At 43.6% G+C, this 15,480-nt stretch overlaps 1 protein-coding gene across 2 annotated transcripts in view; it reads left to right on the forward strand.

Moving 5' to 3' along the window:
• CHMP3 (charged multivesicular body protein 3) overlaps positions 1-15,480 on the forward strand; it is a 46,139-nt gene that overhangs the window by 9,039 nt on the left and 21,620 nt on the right. Inside the window, exon 2 of one of the 2 annotated variants that reach the window (XM_081101020.1) lies at positions 9,072-9,132. The exons of the other annotated variant lie outside the window; for it this stretch is intronic. Coding sequence (XP_080957146.1) covers positions 9,072-9,132 — 61 coding nt within the window. The remainder of the gene's footprint in view (positions 1-9,071; positions 9,133-15,480) is intronic. 2 annotated transcript variants of the gene reach the window in all.

Below are 15,480 nucleotides of genomic sequence, written 5' to 3' on the forward strand. Positions count from 1 at the left end.
TTTGTTGTTGTTTTTTGTACCTTTTTGAGGAACTCCAGAACTGTTTTTTATAGTAGCTTCACCATTTTATAGTCCCACCAGAAATATACAAGTGTTCAGTTATAAAACTGAAACAATTTGGGTTCACCATTGAACTGTTTTGAAGTTTGGGGTGATTGTGTAACAGAGGAGATAATATGAATGTTCCAAATATTTCAAGATAGAGTTTAATGAAAATATTTCTTCCCAACAAGGATGATTTAAAGCAGCTTATGAACCTGGATTTTTCATAATCCTTTTTAAAAATTTATTTAAATATTTGTACATAACATAAAATTCAAAAAGCAGCAGATTTAATATAGAGTAAAAAGTAAATCTTACCCAGCTGGTGTGTCTCGGAGGTTGAGCATCAATCTATGAACCAGGAGGTCATGGTTCGATTCCTGGTCAGGGCACATGCCCAGGTTGGGGGCTACCAATCAGTGATTCTCTCTCATCATTGATGTTTCTGACTCTCCCTCTCTCTTCCTCTCTGAAATCAATAAAAATATATATTTTTTAAAGCATTTTTTTTTAAATATATTTTATTGATTTTTTACAGAGAGGAAGGGAGAGAGATAGAGAGTCAGAAACATCGATGAGAGAGAAACATCGATCAGCCGCCTCCCGCACATCTCCCACTGGAGACGTGCCCGCAACCCAGGTACATGCCCTTGACCGGAATCGAACCTGGGACCTCTCAGTCCGCAAGCCGACGCTCTATCCACTGAGCCAAACCGGTTTCGGCGAAATATATATTTTTTAAAAAATGAACCTAGTCCTGGCCAGTGTGGCTCACTTGGTTGGAGCATTGTTTCGTACACCAAAAGGTCGCAGCTTTGAAATCCCATTGGGGCATATACGGGAGGCAATTGATCGATATTTCTCTCTTACATCAATGTGTGTGTGTGTGTGTCTCCTCCCTCTCACTAAAATCAATAAAAACATATTCTCGGGTGAAGATTAAAAAGTAAATCTCCCTTTCACTCCTGTTTACAAATTATTATTTTTTTTAAATATATTTTATTGATTTTTAACAGAGAGGAAGGGAGAGAGATAGTTAGAAACATCGATGAGAGAGAAACATCGATCAGCCGCCTCCTGCACATCTCCTACTGGGGATGTGCCTGCAACCCAGGTACATGCCCTTGACCGGAATTGAACCTGGGACCTTTCAGTCCGCAGGCTGACGCTCTATCCACTGAGCCAAACCGGTTTCGGCAAATTATTTAATTTCCATTCTTGAAAGCAGCCTAATTTCTTATGTATGCTTCCATTGATATTCTGTAATACATGAACATATTAATATCTTTATATCTCTTCTACCTCCTGCTCTTCCTCTCCTTCCCTGCTCCTTCCCTCTTTCTTTTCTCCTTTTCCTTTCTTCTTTCCTCATTTTCTCCTTTTAACATAAGTAATGTCATTCATTACACGTTCATTACTTTGCTATTTTCACTTATATTTTGAGAATTAATTCCATTGGTAGTCCGTATTGTATTGCCTTTTTCTCTTTAGAACATATTTTCATTTATGGAAATTCTCTAATATGTTTAATAGTCTCCTGTTGACATACACACTTTGAATATAATTATAAAGGCAGTGTTTATTAAAATACATTTTATTTTCATTGACGGTTATTAGCTGTTAAAGTGTATACATTTTTTGGGACACCCTGTATATTTTGGTAATTTCTTGTCTTGCTATTGCATTTTTATAAAAGTAATTTCACTTTTGTCATCTATTAGATTGAATACTCACCTCTTAAGGAGTATGAGCAGTTAAGTAGTATAATGATTAATTTTAAGACAAGCATTTCTTTATGAATTTTCTTTCAAACTTCTGGATTCATTTAATCTCATAACCTCAAATTAAAAGGCAAACTGTTGTCCTGGCCAGTTTTCTCAGTAGTTAGAGTGCCAGCCCTCGGACCAAAGGGGTTGCGGGTTTGATTCCCGGTGAAGGGCATGTACCTACCTGGGTTGCAGGTTTGATCCCCAGCCCTGGTTAGGGTGCATGTGGGAGGCAACCAGTTGATGTGTCTCTCTCACATAGATGTTTCTCTCTCTTCCTCTCCCTCCCCCCTTCCCTCCCACTGTCTAAAAAATTAATGGAAAAAATATCCTTGGGTGAGGGTTAACAACAACAACAAAAAAAGGCAAACTGTTAAGTAGCTATAATCATAAACAGATGCAATAAGGTAGTTTCTTATTTCTTTGAATTAGACTTTTCTCAATACTGGTAAACATGTAAAACCAAATATGGAAATACATTGGATGCTAAGGTTGATATAACATTATAACAACTAATTTAAAGTTTTATCTTTCGTGAGGACAGATTATTCTCATTTATTAATATTAGTAAAAGTTTTAATACAAATCTACATGATTAAATGTGGTATTAACATAATACTTCTTATATCTGTAGAGTACCATGTTAGACATATTTGAAAGATTCTGCTACTGAAAACATGCTTAAGGGCACTAGTTCATTCTGTCTCATTTTAAGATTTAAATTTGAGTTGTGAAACTTTCCCTAGGCATTGTTCCTAGAATTCTAGTAGCTGCTACAGTTTGGTGCATTGCTTCCAGTAGATTCGCTATCCTTAGCAATTGAAAGTAGAAGCAATGGAGCCAATCAGTATTTTTTCCAGAAAAAAAAATCTAAACTACACTTATATTTACCTGTATAAGAAACAAGATTAGGAGTACTAGTAACTCAGTGCCTTATAATATAATTCACTGCCTTATATGTGAGGATCACTGGAATTTAAGTAGCTTTACCCATCAATGTTACTAGTTCAGTCAAAAATTATTTAACGAAATCCATTTTTTGTACTCCATCCCTTAGTCTGTAACTTCATTACACTTTTATTTAGTCCCTTAGTGGCTTTTGTTTTCACTCAACATAAAACGACACAGCGCCTCCCCCACCTACATAGTGGATAGCCATATTGCTCCCTTGTAGACTTCTTCAGGTTTCTGCTCAAAAGTCACCTTAGCAGTTGATCTTTCATCACCCTATATAGAATAGCAATCCTCCCCCAACTGCCCTCCTCTTATTTTCCTTGCCTTATTTTCTCCCTAACCCTCATTTTCTGACATAGTACATACATTTACATGTTTATTTGCTTATTGTCTTTATTTTCTTCTCATCAGAATGTAAGTTCTTAAGGTGGACTCTTTCTTTTGTCTTCTACTATATCACTAACACATTAAACAGTTCCTGGCACATAGCAGTTGCTCAGTAAACATTTCAATGAATGTATGAACCTTGGATTTCCTTTCCTGCCATTTCTGAAAGTTCTCCTTAGATCATCACATTGTCTTTAAATGTCTTAATTTATCACCTGAAAGAATTTTGAGTACTCGTGTGCTGTCTCATACAGTTGTAAATCAGTATTTTATATTTTTTATTGTAAGTTTAAATAGAGTTACATAGCATGTCATTTTTGACATGCTATAAATATGCTGTTTAAATAAAATTGTTGCATCAATCTGTTAAAAGTATCATGGCAATTTGATTCCTATCAATACTTATTTAAAATATATAGGGTGTCCCAAAATTCACGCAAGATTTGAATTTTGTGTGAGCATTAACAACAACAACAACAAAAAATAAAAGCCTAATTTTACTTGGTTTATTGGATCAGATTCTAATATCTGTTGCCCTTTGATTTCAACCCCTTCAATTTGATAAGCATTACCAAGGACCAATTATGGCCCAGGAGCAGGGACAATGAAGATCACGGCTTTGAGTATGTGCCAGCAAAGCCGTGGAGGCCATTTACCCGATGTGCTATTCCATACATAACCCTATACTGTATACTTTATGAATCAATAAAAAATTTACAATTTTTAATTATAAACCTGTGTTTTCTATCAAAATTACTTGCGTGAATTTTGGGACACCCTATACATGCACAAGTTTTTATTTATAGTTAGACATTTTATATTATTCTTTTTCTCCTTGAAAGGAGACTTTCCATTCTACTTTCACCACATAGATTTCTTCTAATGTAATACTTTTATGCTTGAAATAAGGTAGTAATTCTATTATTCTTGTAATAAAGATATGTACATTTCTTTAATGATAAAAGCACTCAAAAAACTAGGAAAAAGGGGGACCTTTTTAACATAATCAAAAACATTTATGAAAAACTATAGCTAACATTTTACTAAATTGTAAAAGACTGAAAGCTTTTCTCTAAAATTAGGAACAGCCGAAGCCGGTTTGGCTCAGTGGATAGAGCGTCGGCCTGTGGACTGAGGGGTCCCAGGTTCGATTCCGGTCAAGGGCATGTACCTGGGTTGCGGGCACATCCCCAGTGGGAGATGTGCAGGAGGCGGTTGATCGATGTTTCTCTCCCATCGATGTTTCTAACTATCTCTGTCCCTTCCTCTCTGTAAAAAATCAATAAAATATATTTAAAATTAGGAACAAGACAGAGATACCTGTTTTTGCCACTACTATTCAACATTGTACTAGAAGTCCTAGCCAGAGCAATTGGGCAAGAAAAATAAAAGGCATTCATTTTGAAAAGGAAGAAGTAAAACTATGTATTTGCAGATGACATGATTCCATATATAGAAAACTTCAAAAATTCTAGTGATAAGTGAATTAAGAGAAGTTGCAGGTTTCACAATATCAGGGTTTGTTTGTTTTTTAACACTAGCAATAAACATTTTTAAAAGAAAATAAGGAATACATTTAACCTAGAAAGTAAAGCATTTGTACACTGAAAACTGGAAGAAAATTCAAATTTATGGATTGCAAGACTCAATATTGCTAAGATAGAAGTACCACCCAAAGTGATCTTTAGATTCAGTGTCATGCCTATCAAAATTCCAAGTCTGTTTCTTGCAGAAATAGAAGAGTTTAATCTTTAAATTTATATGGAATACAACAGACTCCGAATAACCACAACAGTAATGAAAATGAAAATGAAAAACAAATTTGGACAGCTCCATCATATAGACCCATAGACTAGAATTGAGATTTCAGAAGTGAACCCATACACCTACGGCCATTTGATTTTCTACAAGAGTGCGAGACCATCCAATGGGGGTAGAATAGTAAATGGTGCTGAGACAAGTGGATATCCATGTGCAAAGGAATGAAGCTGGATCCCTACCTCACTCCAAATATAAAAACTTAAAATGGATCAAAAACCTAAATTAAAGTCTTTGACATAAAACCATAAAGCTCTTAGAAGAAAATATAGGGGTAGATCTTCATGACCTCCTCCTATCTGACAATGGATTCTTAGCTATGACACCAAAAGCACAAACCACAAAAGAAAAAACAAATTGGAATTCATCGTAATTAAAAGCGTTTGTGCATAAAAGAGCATTATCAAGAAAGTGAAAAGATAACTTACAGAATGGGAGAGAATATTTGCAAATTATATATCTGGTAAAATTCTAATATATAAAGAACCTAATAACAGACAACTGAACTTTAAAAAATATAGAAGACATGAATAGACTTTTCTCCAAAGGAGATACTAGTACACAACTGGTCAACAAGCGCACGAAGAGATACTCAACTTCCTTGGTCATTAAGGATATGAAAATCAAACCACATTGAGGTACTGCTTAACAGGCCCAGCAGTTTGACTGTAGTAAAAAATATTGAAAGATAAGTGTCAGCAAGGATATGGAGAAATTAGAGCCCTTGCAAATTGCTGGTGGGACTGTAAAATTATGAAGACCCTTTAAAAAACAGCGTTGGCATTCCTAAAAAAGGTAAACATAGAATTATATGACCCAGCAATTTCACACATAGGTATATATCCCCCAAAATTGAAAATAGGCACTCAAATACTTGTACAAAAAGTTCATAATGGCATTATTCACAGTAACCAAAAGATGGAAGCAACCCAAATGTCTATCAACAGATGAATGGATAAACAGGTTGTGGTATATACATACGTCAGCCATAGAAGAGAACTGAAGTATTGGTACATGTTATATATAACATGGATGAACCTCAAAAACAATATATTGAATGCAAGAAGCCAGGCATAAAAGGCCACAAATGGTATGATTCCTTTAAATAAAATACTCAAAATAAGCAGATCGAAAGAGATAAAAAGCCAGTTAGTGGTTGCAAAGGAATGGGGGAAAGGGGACATAGGAAGAGATTATTTAAAGGGCTTTAAAAAATATAGAAGAAAAATGTAGAAATGTTTTCTTTAGACATGTTGAAAAAGTTTTGAGACTGGAGAGAGTCGGTTAATTGCACAACATTGTGAAGGCACGAAATACCGCTGAATTGTACTCTTTAAAATAGCTAATTGTGATATGTGAATTTCACTTAAAAACGTATATATAAACCTAATGTTAAAGTTTTTTATATTGTATAACCAAACAGCTTTAAGTGCTTTAATATTTCTTATGGGTGGAGTTACTATCGTTGTTGTATAATAAATGTTTTACAGATTTTGTTAAATAATGATTTTAATTAAGAGTCAAATTTATTGGAAATACATCTTCTCTTAATAGTATGGATTTTTTTAGTGCCATGTAGTTCATGTATCCATGAATGAAGGCTGAAGAATTCAACATCAATTTTATTCCTGTTTTATTTCATTATTATTATTATTATTTTTAACGTTAACTCTCACAACCATTTTTATTAGAAAGGTGAATCCTGATCTTCATGATGGCCTTTTTGATAGAATTTCTGGTAGTGATCATGGGCACCAGGGTCCCTGAACTCTTGGGGTTTGCTGTGGAGGCAGGCAGCTACCAGAATGGTCTGGTCGTACTGGATGAGAATGTCTTTGATCTCCTTCTTGGAAGCCTATCCACATGTTTTTGGTAATAGGCCACCAGGGCTTTCGAGGTGGACTGGCCGATTGCATAAGTCTGGGCTGCAAGTCTGGGCCGCGTGACCACCACCCTTCCCATGGACACAGCCAGCTCATTGTTCCTTGCCCAGAGTCAGAGCAGGCTCCAGTAGCTTGTGTTGCAGGGTGTGGTTGGATCATGTTGAGGGAGCACCCATTCATCTAACGAGGCAGGTGCCCCGTTTGCCATGTGCCAGGGCACTGGCAGTTTTCTTGTGTCCTAAGACCTGCCCCAACTGCAGAGGACCGTCGGATGGCATGGCTGCAGGTGTACATGAGATATCCTCATTGTGAGGTGCTACAAGCAGAAAGAAAGTCCTATTTTATGTTTTGTTAGACATAAGAGCTGAGAAACATTGTTAATATAAATAAGTAGGTGGTGATGGACATTTTGTTATGTCTGTGTCACCTCCCTATCTGCCCTGCTATGTTCATGACAGGGGAAGGCACCCCAACCCCCTGATCAGCCCTGCTCTGTGCCTGATAGGGGGGAGCTCCCCAGCCCCCTGATCGGCCCTGCTCTGTGTGTGACAGGGTGCGGTGCCCCAACCTCCCCCCACAGGCCCTGCTCTGTGTGTGACGGGGTAGAGCCATAACCTCCCCATCGGCCCTGCCCTGAGTGTGACAGTGGCGGTGCCCCAACCCCCTGATTGGCCCTGCTCTGTGGGTGATAGAGGGTGGAGCCCCAACCGCCCCCACGGGCCCTGCTCTGTGTGTGACGGGGTAGAGCCATAACCTCCCCATCAGCCCTGCCCTGAGTGTGACAGGGTGCGGCGCCCCAACCCCCTGATCCGCCCTGCTCTGTGTGTGACGGGGGGCGGTGTCCCAACTCCCCTATCGCCCCTACTCTGTGAGTGACGGGGGAGCTCCTCAACCCCCTGATCGGCCCTGCTCTGTGCATGACGGGGGGAGCTCCCCAACCCCCTGATGGGCCCTGCTCTGTGCATGACGGGGGGAGCTCCCCAACCCCCTGATCGACCCTGCTCTGTGCGTGACAGGGGACAGCGCCCCAACCCCCTGATTGGCCCTGCTCTGTGCGTGACGGGGTGGCGCTGCCACCTCCCCATCGACCCTGCCTTGAGTGTGACGGGCTGGTGCCCCAACCCCCCAATCGGCCCTACCCTGAGCGTGACTGAGGGTGGCATCGCAACCTCTCGATCCAACCTGCTCTGTGCATGACAGGGGGCAGCGCCCCAACTCCCCAATCAGCCCTGCTCTGAGCCCGACCAGGGGCTGCACCTAGGGATTGGGCCTGCCCTCTGCCACCCGGGAGCAGGCCTAAGCCAGCAGGTCATTATCTCCCGAGGGGTCCCAGACTGCGAGAGGGCACAGGCTGGGCTGAGAGACCCCCCCCCCCCCCCCGCCGCCCCCCCCCCCCAGTGCACAAATTTTTATGCACTGGGCCTCTAGTTGTTAATATAAATAAGTAGATGGTGATGGACATTTTGTTATGTCTGTGTCACTCAGTTCTTTGAATTTCTATGTCATATGCCAAAAAAAAACACACACATAGTGTGATTTACTGTAAAATTTAGTTGTAGTGATTTATCAGTTGATAATTCAGTTTTTCCTTCAATTTTTTTGAAACTGAAGAATTGGAAAACACTTTATACTTGCATAAGAATTTGATAATCACTAGAGTCAGTCATTTTCACTACTGCCTCAACACTTATACCAGCATTTCCAGTTGCCCTTATATTTACTGCTTTAGGGATTTTGCCTCTCAGGGAAATATATCAAGGTAATAAGACACATAGGTTAGAGGACTATCTTTCTTTTGTGAAATGAAAAGGCATTGTTAAAAGGGAAAAGGGGAAGGAAGGTGAACTCTCGTGACACAGGCAGAGCAGTGTTTGAAATAATTATCTGTCGGAGTTGAAAATCTGATACCCTTAAAACCTCTCTATATCCATGCAGCTCTTGCAAAATCTTTATGTACCTGCAGGGTACTGAACTCTCTCTGCGATTTTGTATAAAATGCTTTTTACTGCCTACCTTCAGATAGGAATCTTTGAATAGCTTGGGACTTCTATGTACTGTGATTAAATAGATGAAAAATGGAATTTGCCCTAAAACTCTTTTTTGAAAATGACTTTATTTATTTAGTACTGGAATAAATATAGAATTAATATAAAATTCTTTAAAATTTGGTGACTTAGGAGGTTGGCTTCTCTTATAATTCCTTTTCTAAAATCTTTCCCAGGTCAATGAGTGGTCATTGAAGATAAGAAAGGAAATGAGAGTTGTTGACAGGCAAATAAGAGGTAAATTACCATTTTATGTCTCCTGTTCCCTCATTCCCTTAGTGTATTTTGCATTAGTTCATAAAAATAAGCTGCTTCAAAACATAGTTGATTCTTATATTATTTATAATTATTCTATTTGCTTTCTAATAATTATAAGAAAAACTAATCCTAATGAACTCAAAGAAACTTTATATTTTGTTAGAACTAAATCTTTCTCTTGCCTGGAATTCAGCTATTCAAGGGAGAGGGATCATGTTCATTCATTTCTGGTTTTCTAGAGCTCAACATTGGAAACAAAGCAGGTGCTCACATACTGTGGTAAACAGAATAATGTCCTCCCAAAGATGTCCACATTTTAATCCCCACAGCCTGGGAATATGTTACCTTACGTGGCAAAAGGGAATGTGCAGATGTGATTAAATTAAGGCTCTTGAAGTGGGGAGATAATCCTGGGTTATCTGGGTGGGCCCAATTTAATCACCAAGTCCTTATAAGACGGAAGCAGTATGTTGAGGAAAGTGAGAGGAAAGGAGATGTGACCACAGTACCAGGTATTGGAGTGATGTATTTTGAACATGGAGGAACAGGCCATGCGCCAAAGAACACAGTTGGCCTCTGGAAGCTAGAAAAGACAGGGAAGTGGCTTCTCCCATGAAGCTTCCAGAAGGAACACAGTCCTTCCAACACATTGATTTTTCAGACTCCTAACCACCAGAATTATAGAAGAATAAATGTGTTGTTTTGAGCCATCTTATCTAATAAAAGAGAAACATGCAAATTGACCGTACCTCTGCTACACACAACAAGCCACACCCACAAGCCAATCAGGAGCAACTATGCAAATAAACCCAACCAAGATGGCAGTGGCCACGGAGCTGGAGCAAACAGGAGGCTTGCATTGCCCCTGGTAATGGAGGAAGCCAAGTTTCCCACCTGCCCTGGCTGGCTGTGGGCTCCGCTCAAGGCTACAAAGTTTCAATTATAGAAGATAAACAAATCCCAGATACCTGCTTCCAGCTGCTGTGGCCTCTGCTCAAGGAGGGTCTGGGAGCCTGGGTTGCCCAGGGCCATGGCCAGCCTGCAAATAGCCATCAGCCCCTCACCCAGGCTGGCCACGCCCCCCAGCGGGGACCCCCACCCTGAAGGGGGTGTGACCAGCCTGAAAATGGCCCTCAGCCCCTCACCCAGGCTGGCCACACCCTCATAGGGTGAGGGTCCACGCTGGGGGCTTGGCCAGCCTACAAACAGACATCAGCTTCTCACCCAGGCTGGCCAGGCACCCCAGTGGGGACCCCTATCCTGAAGGGGGTGTGGCCAGCCTGCAAACAGCCATCAGCCCCTCACCCAGGCTGGCCACACCCTCATGGGGTGAGGGTCCTCGCTGGGGGGTTTGGCCAGCCTGCAAACAGCCATCAGCCCCTCACCAAGGCTGGCCAGGCACCCCAACGGGACCCCCCATCCTAAAGGGGGTGTGGCCAGCCTGAACACGGCCCTCAGCCTTTCACCCAGGCTGGCCAGGCATCCCAGCAGGGACTCCCACCCTCAAGGGAGTGTGGCCAGCCTGCAAACAGCCCTCAGCTCCTAACCCAGGCTGACCACGCCCCCCAGCGGGGATCCCCCACCCTGAAAATGGCCCTCAGCCCCTCACCCAGGCTGGCCATACCCTCATGGGGTGAGGGTCCACGCTGGGGGCTTGGCCAGCCTGCAAACAGCCATCAGCCCCTCACCCAGACTGCAAACAGCCATCAGCCCTTCACCAAGGCTGGCCAGGCACCCCAACGGGACCCCTACATCCTAAAGGGGGTGTGGCCAGCCTGAACACGGCTCTCAGCCTTTCACCCAGACTGGCCAGGCATCCCAGCAGGGACTCCCACCCTCAAGGGAGTGTGGCCAGCCTGAAAATGGCCCTCAGACCCTCACCCAGGCTGGCCACACCCTCATGGGGTGAGGGTCCCTGCTGGGGGGCTTGGCCAGCCTGCAGACAGCCATCAGCCCCTCACCAAGGCTGGCCAGGCACCCCAGCGGGACCCCCCATCCTAAACACAGCCCTCAGCCCCTCACCCTGGCTGGCCACGCCCCCCCAGCAGGGACTCTCACCCCATGGGGGCGTGGCCAGCCTGCAAACCACCACAGGCCCCTCGCCCAGGCTGCCCCACGCCCCTCAGGAACCCCCACCCTGATCCAGGACACCCTTCAGGGCAAACCAGCCGACCCCCCCTTGCACCAGGCCTCTATCTAAACTAATAAAAGGGTAATATGCTAATTAGACTGGGAGACCTTCCAGGAGACCTTCTTGACGTTCTTCTGGACAAAGCCATGGTGGCGGGGCTGAGGTAGAGGCGGTTTCGAGGCCAAGAGGGGAGGGCAGTTGTGGGTGATCAGGCTGGTGGAGGGCGGGGCCATTGGGGGTAAGCAGACCAGCAGGGGGGCCAGTTGGGGGCAAGCAGGCCATCAGTGGGGGTCGGTTGGAGGTGATCAGGACAGTGGGGGGTGCAGTTTGGAGTGATCAGGCTAGCAGGGGGGCAGTTGGGGGCGAGCAGGCCAGTGGGGAGGGGAGGTGGGGGTGAGCAGGCCAGCAGGGGGTGCAGTTGGGGATGAGCAAGCCGTCAGGCAGGCAGGTGAGCAGTTAGGAGCCAGCAGTCCCAGATTGCGAGAGGGTGTCCGACTGCCTGTTTAGGCCCGATCCCTGTAAACCTGCAGTAGGACATCCTTCGAGGGGTCCCAGATTGGAGAGGGTGCAGTCCGGGCTGAGGAACACCCTTCCCCCATGCATGAATTTCGTGCACCAGGCCACTAGTTAATAATAAAGAACTAAAGAAAACTCTACTTACAAAGAAACTAGAGGCCTGGTGCACGAAATTCGTGCATAGGGAGGTCCCTCAGCCCAGCCTGCACCCTCTCCAATCTGAGACCCGCAAGGGATGTCCGACTGCCCGTTTAGGCCCGATGTCGGACATCCCTCTCACAATCCAGGACTACTGGCTCCCAACCGCTTGCCTGCCTGCCTGATCATTCCCTAACCACTCCCCTGCCAGCCTGATCAGCGCCTAACTGCACCCCTGCCGGCCCAATTGCCCCTAACTGCCCTCCACTGCCAGCCTGGTCACCCCTAACTGCCCTCCCCTGCCGGCCTGGTTGCCCCCAACTGCCCTCCCCTGCTGGCCCGGTCACCCCTAACTGCCCTCTCTTGCCAGCCTGGTTGCCCCTAACTGCTCTCTCCTGCAGGCCTGGTCCCTCCCAACTGCCCTCCCCTGCAGGCCTGATCACCCACAACCACCCTCCCCTGCCGGCCATCTTGTGTGTTGGAGTGATGGTCAATTTGCACATTACCTCTTTATTAGATAGGATGATTTTATGGAATGCAAATTAAATAAACTGTTACATAAGTAAGGAATGCAATTCCATTTTCACTACTCTAAGCATGGCTGTAAATTGAGGAAAATATATAAGTAAATTGTCGTTGGGTATCATTTAAAATTAAGGTGACTTGCAAAGAGATAATGACATTTAAAACTTTTATGATTTTTAACACTTTCATGATTGGAGTAAAATTAATACCATAAAAATATCCCAATGTCACCTTCTTAAAAAAAGAATTGGAGAGGGGAATTCCATTCCCAGCCACAGTGGAGTGAGGGATTCAGACTTGCACTCTCATTATAAATAAAGAACTGAACAGGGAGGAGAACCAAGATGGCGGCATAGGTTAACGCCGGAGTTTGCTGCTTTGAACAACTACTTCAAAAGTGAAACCAGAAAACGGAAGGGACATCACCCAGAACCACAGGAACGCTGGCTGAGTGGAGGTCCTACAACTAGGAGGAAAGAGAAACGCATACGGACACTCAGAGGAGGCGCAGTGCTGAAGTCGAATTCTGAGGTGCGGAGTGCGCGGAGCGGGCTGGCGGCGGAGGGTGCGGGGTTGGCGTTTTCAATCGGGAGGGAGTCGCAGACTCTGAGCTCCAGATACAGGCGAGTCTTTAGGGACCCAGACTCAAACGGGAGAAGCGGGACTGTCTGGCTTCGGTCAGAGCGAGTGCAGCTTTCTCTTCGAGGTTTGCAGCTGTTGCTGGGACTCAGAGAGGCAGAGCCCCTGGGGACAGGACTGAGAGCCGCCATAACTGCTCTCTCCGGCCCACCCTGTTGATCCTGTGTGACCTGCCCCGCCCAAGCCCTACATAGAGGCATTTGCCGGATAGCCTCAGGCAAAGGCTAGATTAGCACCTCCCTAGAGGACAGAAGTTCTCTCACTGCAGAAACAGCTGATTCTCATAGCCACTTGGCCTGGAGGTCAAACCCTCCCTGGTATTAGCTACAACAATCAAGGTTTAACTATAAGACTGCACAAAGACCACTAGGGGGTGCACCAAGGAAGCATAACAAAATGCGGAGACAAAGAAACAGGACAAAATTGTCAATGGAAGATCTAGAGTTCAGAACCACACTTTTAAGGTCTCTCAAGAACTGTTTAGAAGCCGCCGATAAACTTAATGAGATCTACAAGAAATCTAATGAGACCCTCGATGTTGTGATAAAGAACCAACTAGAAATTAAGCATACACTGACTGAAATAAAGAATACTATACAGACTCCCAACAGCAGACCAGAGGAGCGCAAGAATCAAGTCAATGATTTGAAATACGAGGAAGCAAAAAACACCCAACCAGGAAAGCAAAATGAAAAAAGAATCCAAAAATGCGAGGATAACGTAAGGAGCCTCTGGGACAGCTTCAAGTGTACCAACATCAGAATTATAGGGGTGCCAGAAGATGAGAGAGAGCAAGATATTGAAAACCTATTTGAAGAAATAATGACAGAAAACTTCCCCCACCTGGTGAAAGAAATGGACTTACAGGTCCAAGAAGCGCGGAGAACCCCAAACAAAAGGAATCCAAAGAGGACCACACCGAGACACATCATAATTAAAATGCCAAGAGCAAAAGATAAAGAGAGAATCTTAAAAACAGCAAGAGAAAGAAACTCAGTTACCTACAAGGGAATACCCATACGACTGTCAGCTGATTTCTCAACAGAAACTTTGCAGGCCAGAAGGGAGTGGGAAGAAATATTCAAAGTGATGAATACCAAGAACCTACAACCAAGATTACTTTATCCAGCAAAGCTATCATTCAGAATTGAAGGTCAGATAAAGTGCTTCACAGATAAGGAAAAGCTAAAGGAGTTCATCACCACCAAACCAGGATTATATGAAATGCTGAAAGGTATCCTTTAAGAAGAGGAAGAGGAAGAAAAAGGTAAAGATACAAATTATGAACAACAAATATGCATCTATCAACAAGTGAATCTAAGAATCAAGTGAATAAATAATCTGATGAACAGAATGAACTGTTGATTATAATAGAATCAGGGACATAGAAAGGGGATGGACTGACTATTCTTGGGGGGGAGAGGGGTGTGGGAGATGTGGGAAGAGACTGGACAAATATCGTGCACCTATGGATGAGGACAGTGGGTGGGGAGTGAGGGCGGATGGTGGGGCGGGAACTGGGAGGAGGGGAGTTATTGGGGGGGGAAAAAGAGGAACAAATGTAATAATCTGAACAATAAAGATTTAATTAAAAGGAAGAAAAAAAAAAGAAAAAAAAAAAAAGAACTGAACAGAGTCTATGAAATCCAAGTTTGCAAACATTGGACAACTGGCAATGCAGAATTTTGATCACTGAAAGAAGGAAAACAAAGGGAGAGAGCCCTAATATGTATGTCCCTGATTTTCTGCCTGGAGCAACTTTCTGGACCATACATAGTACATGGAAGGGGATTCTAAGCAGAGCATGGTGGTCTCACTGAGTTGGGGAAACAGAATGGGGATCAGGGAGGCTGCAGTGGCTGGACTTTGTGGGCCAGTGTATCAGAGAGAAGGGCATTGCCCAGATAAAGAGCCCCACACAGCTGCATGGGGTCTCATTAGTCTCTGGCTGAATACTGTGCCCTGTATACTTAGAATGAGATTTCAAGTGGTTGGGCAAAGAACAATTACTGAGGACAGTACAAACTACTAGGAAGCTATAGGCTAAACAAGTCCCAGCACTAACAAGGAATTGAGAGATGGTAGACTTCTGATCCCACACAGTAATAAGACCTTTTTGAACATCTGGTACAGTTAATAGAGACCCCAGAAGGGCTATGTCTTGATATTAAGGCTAAATAGCCCTAGATTAAAGGCCCCCATAAGTCCATAGCAATAGCTTAAATTCAAGTATTGAAACCTGATCTGCAGGCAGTTTAACTGTCTTCCAAATAAAGCTGCTCTTTACAAGAAGAACAAAAAATTTAGACACTTAGCAATTACTGGGAAGAAGCAGGACAGTGGGAATCAAAATCAGGAAGTATAAATAGACTAAAAAA

This window comes from Myotis nattereri (assembly GCF_964212035.1).
Source record: "Myotis nattereri genome assembly, chromosome: 10".
NCBI lineage: Eukaryota > Metazoa > Chordata > Mammalia > Chiroptera > Vespertilionidae > Myotis > Myotis nattereri.